General features: G+C 41.5%; 1 protein-coding gene across 1 annotated transcript in view; it reads left to right on the plus strand.

Moving 5' to 3' along the window:
• The window catches only part of LOC311018806 (protein dachsous-like), a gene marked incomplete at its 5' end in the record, with an annotated part of 55,981 nt that overhangs the window by 35,858 nt on the left and 4,334 nt on the right, over positions 1-15,789 (plus strand). Inside the window, 11 exons of the mRNA XM_084017877.1 lie at positions 5,631-5,806; positions 5,912-5,968; positions 8,466-8,555; positions 9,536-9,622; positions 9,832-9,933; positions 10,650-10,835; positions 11,952-12,042; positions 12,127-12,224; positions 13,211-13,414; positions 14,394-14,504; positions 14,581-14,647. Of these exons, the coding sequence (XP_083874003.1) occupies positions 5,631-5,806; positions 5,912-5,968; positions 8,466-8,555; positions 9,536-9,622; positions 9,832-9,933; positions 10,650-10,835; positions 11,952-12,042; positions 12,127-12,224; positions 13,211-13,414; positions 14,394-14,504; positions 14,581-14,647 (1,269 nt within the window). The remainder of the gene's footprint in view (positions 1-5,630; positions 5,807-5,911; positions 5,969-8,465; positions 8,556-9,535; positions 9,623-9,831; positions 9,934-10,649; positions 10,836-11,951; positions 12,043-12,126; positions 12,225-13,210; positions 13,415-14,393; positions 14,505-14,580; positions 14,648-15,789) is intronic.

The raw sequence follows: 15,789 nt of genomic DNA on the forward strand, positions 1-15,789 counted from the left end.
AAAGTTTCATTTTGCAGGAGAATTGAGGGGTTTTGCCCATTGTGTGTATGTTTTTTGATTTGTGTGTAGAGTTCTGAGAGTATGAGGCATGCTTTCAGAAAATGTGTGTAAACAATCGAGAAAAACTGTAATGGTTACCACTTCAATCAGGAAGTATGCACTAAAAGACTGCAGGTGAGAACCTTTTTTTCTTACAACAACAACATTGGAAGACGTTGCAGAGAGAGAAAGAGGGAGGGGGAGAATGAGAGGGGGAGGAAGAGTGAGAGGTAGAGTTGGTAGAGGAGGTCATAGCCAAAGAAGACAACAACTTTCAAATGAAACGAGACCAACCTTAGTTGCTCATGTCTACAACCATCAACTATGTTGCACTGACTTGTTTGGTGAACAATAAAAAATAAATAAATACATGTTTCAACAGCATGTGTGTTTATCTGCAAATATGTCTGTGCATGTGAACAACCTGAAGAATCCTCTACAATTTGAACTACTTTATGTACTATTTTAGCAAAATATACTAAAGATCAGAGTGCTTTTCATTATGCCCAACAGGGTGTAGTTGGTGAGACAACAATCTGGTAATATGAATGCAATGAATTTGGAGCAAAAGTTTGATTTTGGTCATGTTATATGAAGTTTTGCTTGCATAGCTTCATTTTGCAGCATATATGAGGTATTTTGCAGTTTGGATTTGTGGTTTTGTGAATTGTGTTAAGTATTTTGATAGTACTAGCAGCCTAGTTTGCAAAATTGTGTTTTAGCAATTGAAAAAAACTGGAAGTCATTTTGAGAACTTATCAAGCATGGATGCAGGGGGAGAGCAAGAGGTAGAGGTAGAAGAAGAGGAAGAGGAGGACGTGGTCGAAGAGGCCATGCAAGGACCATTATTTCCGATGACATAAGAGCAACTTTGGTGGACGATGTCATAAACCATGGCCTGACTACGAGGGAAGCTGGGCAGGGAGTCCACCCTAATCTAAGCCGTTTCACAGTTTCATCCATAATAAGGACATTCCGACTGGAAAACAGGTACGTCTTCAACTCTCTACTTTCTACTCATCTCAGATGGTATCTAGAGTATTCACAGTACTGTACCATATCACATTACCGTATCACATGTACTGTATTGCAGGGTAGCTAATGCTCCTTTTGTAACGAAATTGGTAGTTTTGTGAAACATACCGTGATTACATATATTGAGATGTTTCAGTACAGTGGTATGGTATACACAGTAAATTACAGTACATACAGTACTGTAAAAAAGAAGCATACCAAAACAATTTGTGGTTGCATTTTTCTATAGAATGACTAGAAGACCTTTTGGGGGTGGAAGCCAACGCCTGTTCATCCAACAGCAGGAACTTGCCATTGTGGACCTCAGAGCAAACCATTCAATCCGTCTCCAGCAGCTACGGCACCAAATACTTGCAGATAGGCAAGTGTTCAACAACATAAACCGAGTAAGCATTACCACTATAAGACACATCTTGGTTAAGAACAAAATGACCATGAAGCAACTGTGTCAGGGTCAAAGGACTTCAATATGTATAAGTGTTACAGTCCTTTACATTTACAATACAGTATTGGTGTAATCCAGTAACAGCTGATACCATTATATCAATACCACATAGCCATCCACAATATGTATTTTTTGTTACAGAGAATCTTGGCCATGGATGGAGCTGCACAGCGTCATGACCCTAACCCTTTATTTACATTGATGAGGCCGGATTCAACCTGAGCAAAACAAGTCGACGGAGTCTTAATACAATTGGCCAAAGGGCAATTGTGCACGGCCCGGGGTAGCAAAGGGGAAATATCTCATGTGCCACCATGAGTCTTCGAGGGTTTCTGTACATCATGCAAAATAGGTCCATACAATACACAACATCATCACATTTCTAGATGCTCTTCATGATATAGCTGTACAGGGGGGTATTCCAGAAAGCAGGCTCAACCAACTCTGAACCCAACCCTGAACTCTGAACCTAACCCTGAACTCTGAACCTAACCCTGAACTCTGAGTCAACCAACTGAAGCAGTTCTGAATTAGTTCAATCAACTCTGAGTATGTAAACTCTGAGTTACGTGCTTGCCTGCCGACTCTACAAAGCCATCATCAATCTGATACTATGATTCACCATGGCAACCGGGAGAGAGTTATTAGATATTACTGAGTGTTTATGTAGAAAACGAGCTCATCCTTAGAAAGCGGAGCAACGTAACTGCAGCAAAGTAGAGATAGTTGGCGTGGCAGACATTTACGGCCCGAATTAATGTGTATAACTGAATGAAACAGTCAATTGTGGTGTAACAGTTAGCAACGGTGCCTACGGTGCAGGCAATAGAGGTTCAACTCCCGTAGTTCACAAAGTATCGCAATGAACATATAACTATTTCCATATAGGTGTAATTCCCCCAGACACAAAAAGAAAGTGACTATGGTTTATGATTTTAATCATATTTCACATATTAAATAGTAAATATAAACGTCTTTTTCAACACAGAAATGTCCTTTTTCAGAAAACTCCCGTTCGAAAATGTAAATTGGAGAATATTGTTTAGATTTGTGATCGGTAGGAAAAACGGTAATTTCCTTCTAAGTAATCAAAATCCTCTCCCCAAGCAAAGCTGCTAGAATCACTTAGAATCACTTTTATTTCCATATCCATTAGGGTGACGAGGAAAGGATGGCAATTTTTTCCATATTTAGCATATTCCATATACAGTAGTAAACACATAACCGATTGCATGCAACAAGTATTTGAAATTTGAAATGTATTGTTTGGAGGATAACCCCTTGTGATGCATCATTTCGTTTTCAAGGGGGTCCTCGAGACACAGGACAAAAACATTACAACAATACAACAATACAATACAACAATACAATACAAGACATGCACATTCACACTCGCTAAAGCTCAAGCTCTCCCTCAGCCCACCTCACCCGCCCCACCAACTCCCTATTGAAGACAACCTCCATATATAATACATTCATGCACAATTATGATGAGGCAAGAGAAAAATATATCAATCAAAGAAATGAGTAACAAAAAGTTTACCAACTATTTGGGTATATAAAACAAAACAAACAGAAAGGGTCAAACGTGAAGAAAACATTTACAGCAACTGCTTGCAAGTAAATAAAAAGAGATGTTTTGAATGCATACTGAGCCGTTCCAGTCTGAAGGAGCTTTACATTTAAAGGTACAGGTACCACTGTATTTGGGGATGTTAGGTACATTGAAGAAGTACATGTTTTGGACAAAACAGCACTAATAGTAGTACGATTAGTAGTAGCTTGGATCAGTGCATTTTGGTTTTGTAGAACCTATTATATGCATAATGACTATGTGTATGTGTTATGTTTGTTCTGTCGCTGTTGCCAACTATAAAAGGAGACACATGACCTCTGGAAGAAGGGAGATTGGAGAAGAGGATCCTAGGGGAGATGTTGGTATGAAGACATTGGCGGATAATTTAATAGAGGCTATCATTAATGAAAACATCTCTATATCTACAAACATCTAACTATGATGTGCCTCAAGTCAACCATATGAATGAGACAATAAGACAATTTGTCACAAATAAGATTTTATGACTTCCCAGTACACACACACACACGGAAATATGTGATGTTTTTATGACAGGGAAAAGTCCACAGCAGCCATAAAGCCGAGCAGATAAGCCGAGGACAGACAGACGAGGATCGGTTCAGACAGGACAGACATGGACGGGATTCATCCACACTTCACTGTGAGGACGTCCTTCTTCTTTCTGCTTCTGACTCTCCTCAGAGCGTCCACCGCCGACAGTGAGTACTGCTATCTGCTGCTTCACTGGAGACTTCTTTGTTTAGCTGCTGGTGTCACCTTCGAGAAGCCAGTAACATGCGCTAACATGTCACATAGAGTCCAGCTCCAACTACTCACAATGAGTGAGTTGAGATAGAGAATCAAGTGGAATAAAAACCAAAGAGAGCTCAGTTGTCTGAAACAGGGTCTGATGTTTGTGTGTGGCAGAGAGGGGAAGGGTGGGGACATTTTCAATATGTGCTGACGTTCAATTTATGATTTCACACCACGATTATTCATCAATTGATACAATCAATTGTAAACATACGCGGCACATTAAATCAAATTCATCTCGTGTGCAGCAGAAAAGAAAACTTTTTAAACAAGTTTTTACAAATGGGAAGATGTCTAGAGTCCATGCCTCCCGACCCGCAGGCTGAACAAATACACTCCCATCCTGCAGGCAAACAGCTGTTTGCTACAACCTGAGCTACAAATGCACATGTATCCATGAAATACCTTATGTGTGATCATGTAACGTGTGTGTTGTGTAGATGGAAACCAAACCAAAATAACAACCAACCTACTTAGGCTAGGTGTAATAAACCACAAACAGTATATAACAGGTGGACATAGTCTGTCTGTCTGTCTGTCTGTCTGTCTGTCTGTCTGTCTGAGAGATCTATCTATCTATCCGTTTTGAGATTTAAGGACTGTTTAAGACATATTTCAGTTCAATAAATAAGGGCCGACATTTTACATTTTGACTTGTTTATGTCTTCTCTACGACGGTGTATTAGGGCCATGTAGTCGCAAATAAATACATCCCAACGTATGACAAGGCCTCGTTAAGGTCCTTAGGGTGATGATGTTTATGGTTATTGTTGGTTAATTTAATATGAGGCCAAATTGTCATCTTATGGGTGTTTATTGATCGGGTGGTTTGGCTAAAATTCTAGCAGTAGCTTTCACTTGTCATAGCAACGGCAAACGTCCAGTCAATCAATGTGTTTACTTCCTCGATGGCCGTTATAATTAAGTAACAAATCTGCTACTTTATAAGGTCACAAATTTGCGACTTTTTTTCCTCCGAATATTGCCCACCTCACTGGCTCCATTTTTTTCTACAGTGGTCCTAATACGCCGTCGTACTTTTCAACTTCATTGACCTAAGCAATATTTTTCAGAAATGCATAGGAGAAGCAGAACTACCAATATTGACTGTTTTTGTTGTATAGTTAGGAGAACTTCAACCAGTATCAGTGTTTGCTTCCCCTTTGAATTGTGTTTCACTTTCCATGAAACTGTTTCCCTTACGCCCTCAGTAATAATGTGTGGAAGTCTCTGTGTGTGTGTGTGTGTGTGTGTGTGTGTGTGTGTGTGTGTGTGTGTGTGTGTGTGTGTGTGTGTGTGTGTGTAAAGTGAAAATGTACTTTTCATAAGTTTTTTCATTTAGTAAACACCTCCTTTTGTGTCCTGCGTATGCACACACAGACACACACACACACACACACACACACACACACACAAACAAATAAATAAAGTATAAATTGTATTTGTAATGCACTTTTCATTCGATGAATCTCTTAAAATAGTTTGGTTAAAATTGAGCTTATTATCTTCAAATGTAAACAGGATGCATAACTCCTCCACTCGAATCAAACAAAAACTACATTTACACATGTTTTATTACATATTTTTGATAATATTTTAGCACAAGCTCGATCTGAACCTCTTAGAACGTCAAAGTATTTCACGTTTTCAAACTCACCCTCTGATCCTTCGTACTGGACATGCAGGTATGACACTCATTCATTTCTTCTTCTCTCCCAACAGTCTGTGCTGCTCCTCCCTCTATAAGATTTGCAGAAAACAATGCCGTGGGTGATGTCGTGCAGACAATCTCAGTACAAACAGGGGTGACCCTTGCCTTCACACCCCCTGCAAACCCCAACAACCCATTCCTGCTCTCAGGAAACCAGCTGATAGCTGCGAGGGTGTTGGACTATGAGGTAGGTGACGACTAATGGTGTCGACCAGATCCATCCCACATCTCCATTTAGATACCAATCCTTGAACATAGCTCTGTTGGTCATTAGAGTTTGTCTTGTTTGCAGACCTTACGGTCTCATGTTGTCAACATCACCTGCACTGAAACAGCCACAAACCTCGAGGTAAACACCTTCATGCATTCTACTGTATTTCATTCTCAGTTCACTTTGTGGTCTGAACATGACTGAATGTTTTTTTTTGTTGTAAAAGTGAAGTCTGTAAAATGTTAATCTATTTAATTGTCTTAAGTTCCTCTCTATCACAGAGTGAGTTAAAACAATGGTGGTTGATCATGTGACCACTAATGACAGTGCTTGTACTTGTGCTTGTACACATTCCCACTAAACTCTAAATGAGTTTGATCTTTTTCCGTCAGTCAGCAGCGGTTGATCTGCAGGTGGAGCTACTCACAAAGTATGCTGCGTTTACTTGGAATGGGAAATCGGTAACTTCCGTCTGCTGAGTCAGGCTCCCTCTAGTCTAAAGTGTTTGACCAGGTACATTTCATTACTGCTGACTCACAATGGAGGATCAACAGGCAGAGAAAGAAGACCATTCAACTTCCAGTCCAAGAAAAAGAAACAACAAACTAATGGAAGTGAAGAAGTAAAGTCATCAAGAAGCAAAGTGATGCCAACGAGGGAAAACCACGGACCTCCTTTCAGTGTGGAGCATTTGAAGACATCACACAAATGAGAGACACTGTTGGTGAGGGAGATGAGTCCCAGAAGCTCACCTGCAGTTCCATCTAACGCCACAGAGGCCGCTAGAAGCAACGCATCTCAAATCTTATGGACTGCCACTTTAAAGTCCCAGTCGGCAAGTCTGGCGGATCGAGGGCACTCTGTCAGATTTTGAATGTTTACAACTCTCACCCTCCTCCCCCACGACCACCGAGCTCCTTCCCCTCGACTTCGTGCCTTTTGAAATCCCTTAGATCACGCCACCTTTGAAACGCAGGTCCGATGTTGACTCTGTTCACCGGTGTTTTCTTTTCCTTGGTTGTTTTGGACCTCCTCGTTTCGGTTTTTAACGAGGAATTGGAAGCTTGTTGCTACTTCCCTCCGCCTCCCCCCTGTGATAGTGGTACGACCCAAGGGGGGAGGGGCTCTGTGTGTGCACGAACACAGCCCTGCATGCTGATTGGACAGGATGATCCGGGCAGTGTCTATTTTTGCAAAACAAACAACAGGCTCTATGTGCACTAGAGGCGCTTTTTTTTCCTTCTAAAACTGGATGATTTATGATGTTCTATCGGAGCATAGTGTCGGCTCCAGTGAATATGATCAAACAAATGTTGCCGACTGGGACTTTAAGACAGCATGCAGATGTAATGCTGCCCCACAATGCAACACTCAAGAGAATTAAAAAGAAAGAAAGCAAACAGGAGGTCCTATTTTCCTGAAACCTCTTGAAATGCTTAATAAGCTTCTCCAGTCTCTTGGAGAGAAGTACATGTGTTTGAAGATGATTCTTTGGTCCTTGAGGAGGTTCTCCAGGTTGTTAAGGACCATGTTCAAGTTCTTGAAAAATGTGTTTCAGGAGGTTCTCTGGGTCTTTGAGGAGGTGACAGGATCTTGGAGAGGTTCTACAGATACCTGAGGTACCTGTACGGGCTCTTGATATTTTAAAAGGTGCTTGAGAAGGTTCTCAATATGGTTTGAGGAGGTTGGAAAAGTTCTTGAAGACCTTCTACAGATTCCTGAAGAACCTGTATGAGTTATTGAAAAAACAAGTGTTTGAGGACGTTCTCTATGGGTTTGAATGGGTTGTACAGATTCTTGAAGAGGATGCCGAGTGTGTGCAGGTTCTTGAAGATATTTTACAGGTGATTGAGGAGATTCTCAAATGGTTTGACGAGGTTGTGGATGTTCTTAAAGGGGGTTTGCATATACTCAAGGGGCATGTACAGGTTCTTGAAACAAATTGTACAGGTGCTTGAGGAGGTTCTCTGGGGGTTTGAGGAGGTTGTAAAGGTTTTGAAGAGGTTGGACAGATGCCTGAGGAGCCTGTAAGAGTCCTTGAAAATAATGTACAGGTGATCAAGGAGAGTCTCAAGGGATTATAGGAGGTTGTGCAGATTCTTGAAGGGGTTCTACAGATTATTAAGGAGCCTGTGTGGGTTCTTGAAAAAAATGCATAGGTGCTTGAGTAGTTTCTGGGGTTTGAGGAAGTTTTACAGGGTGTTGAAGAAGTTCTCCAGATGTTTGAAGAGGTTTTTACGCATTATTGAGGACATATTTGGTGCTTGCAGTGGTTATAAAGAGTTATAAAGGTTCTCCAGGGGCATTACAAAGTTTCCGGAGCAGGTTTTAAAAGGTGCTTGAACATGTTGTAAAGGGTGTTTGAAAAATATGTACATGCTCTTAAGATGGTTATACAAGCTCTTGCTCTGGATGCTTGTAGACATTTTCCAGGTTCTTGAGAGGGTGTTTCTTGATGAAGCTTGGGGGATTCTGCTGTTCCACATTTTTAAGCAGATCATACAGACTAAATTGTATCCTGTGTTAACTTTTCATATAGGATCTACATGCAGCTCAAAGATGGATGTCAGAATGTATTTATCAATAAGTTGTAGTAAATATGCAAAAGTTGTAATAATATTGTTTTTGTTTCCAGTTGGGCCTCGTCATTGTTATAATTGTGGACAATGTGAATGACAACCCTCCAGTCTTTGATGAAAACACCTACCATATCAACGTCAATGAGGTACGTGGCCTCATACACTTTAAACACACAGGAATCCATTCATCATTAGTTGTCCGTTTGTTGCCTTATATGCCTTAACAATGACCAAAACAAAAAATAATAAATGTTTTAATGGAGGGCTGCACAGTGTTGCAGTGGGTAGCACTCTCGCCTCACAGCAAGAGGGTCGGCCTGGGTTCCTTCTGTGTGGAGTTTGCATGTTCTCCCCGTGTAAGCGTGGGTTCTCTCTGGGTTCTCCAGCTTCCTCCCACAGTCCAAAGACATGCAGGATGGGGATAGGTTAATTGGGGACTCTAAATTGCCCGTAGGTGTGAATGTGAGCGTGAATGGTTGTCTGTCTCTACATGGCGTCCTGTCCAGGGTGTACCCTGCCTTCGCCCAGTGACAGCTGGGATCGGCTCCACCCCCCCGCGACCCTGAATACAGGATAAGCGGTAGAAAATGGATGGATGGATGGATGGATGTTTTAATGGATTAATCTTCCTCCCGTGTTAACATCCAAGTTTCTCTGAATAACAGTATATCATGTGGCCAAAAGTATGTGGACATTTATTTCAATGGATTTTTGGTCGGGAGCTGATTTGCATGGTTTGGTTTCATTTTGTACCAACAATCAGGCCCTCCCCTGTTTTAATGTGAAAAAACCTAGATAAAAAGAAAGCTCTATAAAGAACTTAAGTTCCTAGTTTGGTGTGGAAGCACATGACAGGCCTTCCAAACGTCCTTACCTAAACCCCATGCTACAACTTTGGGATGAACAACAACACAGACTATGAGCCAGACTGCTTTTGTGGCTGTTGTAGTTGTAGATCAATGCCTGTGAAATTTGGAATATCATACTTTTTGCCTTGTAGAGTAAAGGAACTTCTATTAATTCTATTGATGATGCAAGTTTCAGAGACGTTTCAGAGCAAAGCAGTGTTGTGGCTGCTGCTGTGTTTCATGTTAATATTTCATCACACTGACTCTTTTTGTCCCAGATGTCTCCTTTCGGCACAACAGTGGGCCGCTTCACTGCCATGGACTTAGACGACGATGTGCTATTCTACACACTGTTGCCCCAATCTGTAAGAACTTGTGTTTGTTTTTCTTTTATCTCTCAGCAGGTCCAAACTTAAGATACATCCTCTTGTTGTTTGTCTTCACCAGAGTCAGATAAGATATTAATTGAATCTCCAGTAGAGAGATGGGTCCAGGAAATATGTAGCCTAGCTTAGCACATAGACTGGGAGCAGGGGGGGAGCTGTCTGCTAATTGTCCCGTTTGATTTCTGCAGAGCGGGTTTGCACTGAGGTCACCTACCATCCCGGATCTTCTCGTTGACATGCCGCTTGACTATGAAAAAGTCAAAAATGTCCAACTGATACTATACGCTCAAGTGAGTACTGCTCACTGTGTCTGTGGGTTTGGACAAAAGGTAAAATATTTATGAAACTAACAACTTAGGGAGACCACGAGGGCAAAAACAGCATTTAAAAAGAAACACTTACGATCCACCAAAAACACAAAAAGGACACGTGAACCTGGAGACAGGAACATGAATAAATCCACTGGACGCAGGGTGGAGCAGCATGCAGGGAAACGAACCAACGATATGACAGAAGACAGCGGAAACACACAGACTCTATACACAGGGAGGCAGGGAGCTGACGAGGGACAGGTGAAACACATTAGGGCAGGTAGGGTAATCAACAGGAGAGGGTGGGGGAGTCAAGACAGCAGAAACAACAAGGACCAGGAAGTATGATACAGGAAACCACACAGGGGACAAAACTACAAAATAAAACAGGAAATTAACTTGAGAAAAACACAGATTTCCCTCTTCAGGCTAAATGATGTGAAATATTTATTTCAGTCTCTGAAGGTCAGACATGCTCTCTTAACAGTTGAGATGTCGTATGACAAAAATATTGGATTTTGATATAGAACATACAATGAAATAGATTTTCTTATGTAAATGTCATCATATATTGTTAAATAGGTGCACAAATTGGCCGGGGACATGATCTAAAAGGGTTATTGTATGATGCCGCCAATCATACAATAGCTAAGTTGTCGTAAAGTAAACAGTCTTTTTGTTTGTTTGTTTTAAAGGACACACCTTTGGCACTGGCCAATAGCAGGGCTTCATTCACTGCTACCACCACAATCCAGGTCACCATTGTAGACGTGGACAACAGACCGCCGTGGTTCCAGCCATGCAGCAAGCACGAGATTGGGGGGGTTGTCCTCTGCCCAAGTGACGGCTACACCGGCAGGGTCACCTTAAATGAACAAGAGGTGAGCCACGCTGATACTGTCCAGTGACCAACGTAGAACGATGTGATTTTGCCTGAAATGGATTATTTTATCCATCAGGAGCCAATCAGCTCCCTGACTGAGGTTCTGGACATGCATCAACCAAAGAAATTAGACCGTTGTGTGTCAAGTGTTGCCTCCACGATCCCCCCTCCATCAATTTGCTGTTTTCTGTCTGTCTTTGTAGACTGGATGGCATGAATCATACAAAAGGGGATAACAGTGCACACTCTCAGACACTAGCGGTGATGTTTTGCATGTTTTGTATTTTTGCAAAAAGGAGTTTTGGCATTGTTGTGGAAAAATGAATCTGCCCAATAAAGATCAACAACCAGGATCAGCTTTTTCTCCGAGGTTTATTCGACAAAGTATTTTCGTCTGCAGAGGAAAATAATGTTCACCCCTGCCTTCTGATGCAAAGGTTCAGAGTCAGCAGAAACGACCCTGAGTCTAACAGCAATCTCCCTTTTAAGGAGGAGGAATCATACCGTAGACAAAAGACGGTTCATGTCCTATCTTACAAAGACAAGATGTGCAGACAAAGACAAGATGTACAGAACACAGATGTTATAATGTCCTCTGAAATTATCTTATGTCCTGTGGCACTCATGCTCGTATCACCTACACACAGGCATTCATTTTAGTCATAGCATAACAGCTGAGAAGAGGAGATGCGGATCAACGTCTGGCCTGACAAGGATTCTGATTATAAATTACAAACATCCAAAATTCCCATAACAGCATTATGCTGCAAACCAAAGTTCAGTAGCAGTGCGATCGCGGCTTATTGAGGAATCTTCTTTCCGTGATGATGGCGGAATGAAAAGAGAGAAGTAGTAGTGAAAAATGGACCCCTACTTTCACACCTCCACACGTCTGACAAATCCTTGCATAAAGTGTGCATGATTGTTGGTTTCTGAAAAAATAGTTGGATGCATCCAGTCCTTGTCAGAAAGGTCTCAGACGGCGTAAGACAATCTGACAAACCCGATGTTTGAAGCAGGCTGAGGCCTGAAGTCAGTCTCTTGCTTTCCACTGCGTTCATGTCAAAAGTCCACTTTCATCGTTGGTGATAATTAAAGTGTTTCTCCTCTGCAGACCGGGGTGTTACCTCTGAAGCCAGGACCGCTTTACGCCATCGACGGAGACTCAGCCATCAATGAGGCGATTACGTACTCATTCGTGAGCGGTAAGCAGCAGCGGTTTCTTCCTCAGTCCCGTCTTCATCCACAGACATGAGTCGTTGATGAGCTCAGTCTGTCTGCCTTTTCAGGAAATGATGGTGGTCTATTTGAGATCAACCGGAACACGGGGAACATCACCATGCTGAAGCCGGCCGATGTGTTGGGGACGATCACGCTGACAGTTCTGGTAAAGACATTTTTTTAAACTTGTTTTTATCCGGTTGAACGGTTGAAATGATGGAATGAAAGCATTGAATCAAATGTTAATCGAGACATGAATCTGAACGAATTTAGGTATCGCCATTCTCCAGCTGGCCATCACCAAAATGCACCAGAGCAAAGGAAATCACATCTACCAAATTCAGTATTATCTGGTGGAGGACCCCCAGACCCCCCTCCCCCATTTGCACCCACTTTTGCACAGATAGGGTGGGGTGGGGTCTTTATGCATCCGAGCCCAGGGACAGTAGTTCATAATCCGTCACTGTATTAATACAGTTAACATTTGAGTCAATAATCCTCTGAAATCCGGCCTTTTGAGAAAAAAAGGAGCTTTTTCATTATTTCCTCAAAACACATCTTTATTCATTTTAATGATTAAAAAACAACAACAAAAACAATTTTTTTCTTGACTCATCTATTAGTCATTTGGTCCCTAACATGTATTTGACAACCCAATTTGATGGCTTCAGATATCACTTGCCTTGTCAAACAAACCAAACTATTTCAGTTTAATATTATAGAAGACTATATCATATTAAGGAAGCTTGCATCAGTGACCTTTGGGCATTTTAACTTTAACAATGTTGAAACTGATTATTCAATAAATGAAAGAGATCAAGATCAAGGTTTATATTAGTTGCCAATTTCTTTTCTCTCTATTAATTGATTAATCTACTATTGATTTCAGTTTGATGTAGTACCCATTAAACACACAGTGAAATGATGTTTTACTGCAAATAGGAGACAATTAAATGTGTAAAATAAATTGTATTTCCCATCAGAATTACATACCTGGCAGCTTGAGGAGGTTTTTAAAACTGCATTAATAACAACTTATAGGGAGAAACAATTAACAAAAAATCGAATTGAACAGATACAATCAATCAATAAATTGTAAAATGTGTCATCCATTGAAAGAAATGGCTTATGGTCCCATTGTTTCTCTCCAAGGCTGCTCAGAGTATCAACAGTTTCCAGTTTGCGACTACAACCGTCACATTGGAGGTTCAGGTGAAGAGTCTCCACCCTCCACAGTTTCAGAGGCCTCAGTACGAAGGCGTCATCATCGCAGTGGGCGTCATGGCGATGGACCCGACCAACAAGAACGAACCGCTGCAGATCCTCGCCACGGATGATGACTTTGCTGCCACTGGGGTGAAACACTGAAACACACTGTACACCAAAAAAGGACATTTAAGATATTCAGCTTTTATTCAAGGAAAAAATCTGGTTTTATTACAATGGTTTTATCAGTAATATGTTTTTTCTCGATTGCTAAGACACATTTCTCGAAAGCTGCTCTCCTTTTCTCTAAACTGTGAACACAAAACCCAATTTTCAAGCTACATTCACAAAACCTCAGACTCTTCTTGCAAAACCAAACTTTCAACTCAAAACAGTTTAATCTGTGCCCAAAACTGAACCCTCACCTCAAAACAGTTGAATCGGTGCTCAAAACTGAACTATGTTGTCAAATCCTGCCGGAGTCAATCAAAATTAAAAACACTACAGAGCAGTCACTAAACACTACATAGAAAAATAGAAAAGACAATGCTCAGGACATGAAGCGGTAGAAATAAATGTTTATTGTTTACTGTAGCCTAAATGCATGTTGCAAAACAAAAAAACTGTTTATTTAGCACTTGTACATAGTAAAAAACACCAAAGTGTGATCAATTTTGAGTTGTTGTGTTCAACCAGTGACACCTGTGCTTTACTTGTGTTTGACTTTTGCCACCTGTGCTCACCATTATGCAACACAGGTGCATCACAATGAAAATGTGTTGGCAAGTTGTGTCTAAACAGGTGAAAAGTGCTTATGGTTTTGCCAAAAGAGTGACTGATTCAATCAGTGGGTTCAGGCAACGGAGCATTTGGTTCAGACAATAGGGTTTAGTGTTTTAGCAATTGAGAAAAACTTCAACAAATAGTGAACAAAAAATGTCCGCTAATTTAGTGGCCAAATGGAAAGTGATGAAGAGCTCAACATTTGTTTGTTGGCTTCATTGTGAACTAAAGGGGGTGAACTTCTGTACAACTGAATATGCATTGTATCCGCTTTGAGTGTTTGAGGAATGAGAGTTGTCTGTCACCTTGATGTGTGGCAGTAACCTTCTGATTTCTGTTCAATCAGGGTTTAAACCCCGACATTGTGTACTACGTCAACGGGAGCAGTGGTTTCTCTATCGTTGGTGGCTACTTATTCATGACCACGGATCTCCCAGAGGCAACATACTCTCTGCAAGTGAGTTGACACATCTCGTAACACATTGATAGGCCGTTTTCCTACGAAGAACTCAACTTAAGCTTCCTGATTCCAGGTGGTTGCAACGGACACATCAAACGAAGAATCTGCTACAGCTCAGCTCTCAGTGGAGGTGACTTCAGGTAGGAGGGACAGCTCCACAGAGGACTACTTAACGTTGAAATGTAGACAACAAAACCTCTCTGGCTCTGCTTCATCTATGGCTCAATGCTACATTATCCACTGCATGACCATCAAATACAAGGACACATGAGTACCAGAATGATGAGCTAGTAGTCTGCAATGCACAAACTGCAATGTGCAAATTAGCTGCTGACCCCTCAAGACCAGAAGATTCAGCCTTTTTAGTGGGAATACATTTCAGGTCCACAATTGGCCTCAACTTTTCCAGGAACCTTTTTGTGAATTCAGGACATTGACCAGAGGAATCAGGGTGTAACTGTAGTACCTGGGGTGCCTCGTTTGGACTCATCCATTGTCGTGGGAGACAGATGCTGGCTCTTCTATTTCAATTGGGTCCAGTCATGTTTTTGAACCCATTTCCACTTTGGCACAGTCCTGTGGTTTGGCTGCTCCCATGTCACCAAAAACAGCAAATGTGGTCAGAGACCTTTCCATGCAGTCTTGGTGCCGTTGTCTTGACTTTGCTTTGCTCCCGGCCGTTTACTTATCCTGAGTTAGAATCCCCTCCAACAAACAGTTCAGGTGTGACAGCTCTTTGTAGGGTGCCTTCAGACTGATAAAAAAGGGCATTTCCCAGGTGCTGACGTGCTCAAGAGTAGCAAGCCTATGTGGTCCAGGGCTGGTTTACTCCAAGTGGTGTAAGTGGAGACGCATCTGCATGAGTTTAACACATGAGTTAACTGAATCTTTATGATTCATCATGCCAGACAGGATGGCAAAATCATAAAAGTGTAGGCAACACCTGGTAAGTTTAAGATGATGGGCCTCATGCTGGTGTTTCAACAGAGCATGTCATTTATCAGTCATTACACTCCTGACCATGCCGACGAGAAACCCAGGTGGAAGAAAAGGAGCATGGCAGGACACAAAGGGCCACTGGATGTGGTGTACTTCCCTCAACCCGTCTCACTTATTAATGTATCGTGGGCTGCCATCATTTTTTTTTGCCAATCCCTTTAAATTGAGCCATCTCTTTATAATGTCTGCTACAGTTCTAACGTCCAGGGAAATTCTATTGTTATGCGTCCAGTGATTGTTTGTAGCAAAGTGGTTGTTTTTTTATTTAAATGAAAAAAAACCC

The sequence above is a fragment of the Eutrigla gurnardus genome (genome assembly GCF_963514095.1).
Source record: "Eutrigla gurnardus genome assembly, chromosome: 9".
Taxonomy (NCBI): Eukaryota; Metazoa; Chordata; class Actinopteri; order Perciformes; family Triglidae; genus Eutrigla; species Eutrigla gurnardus.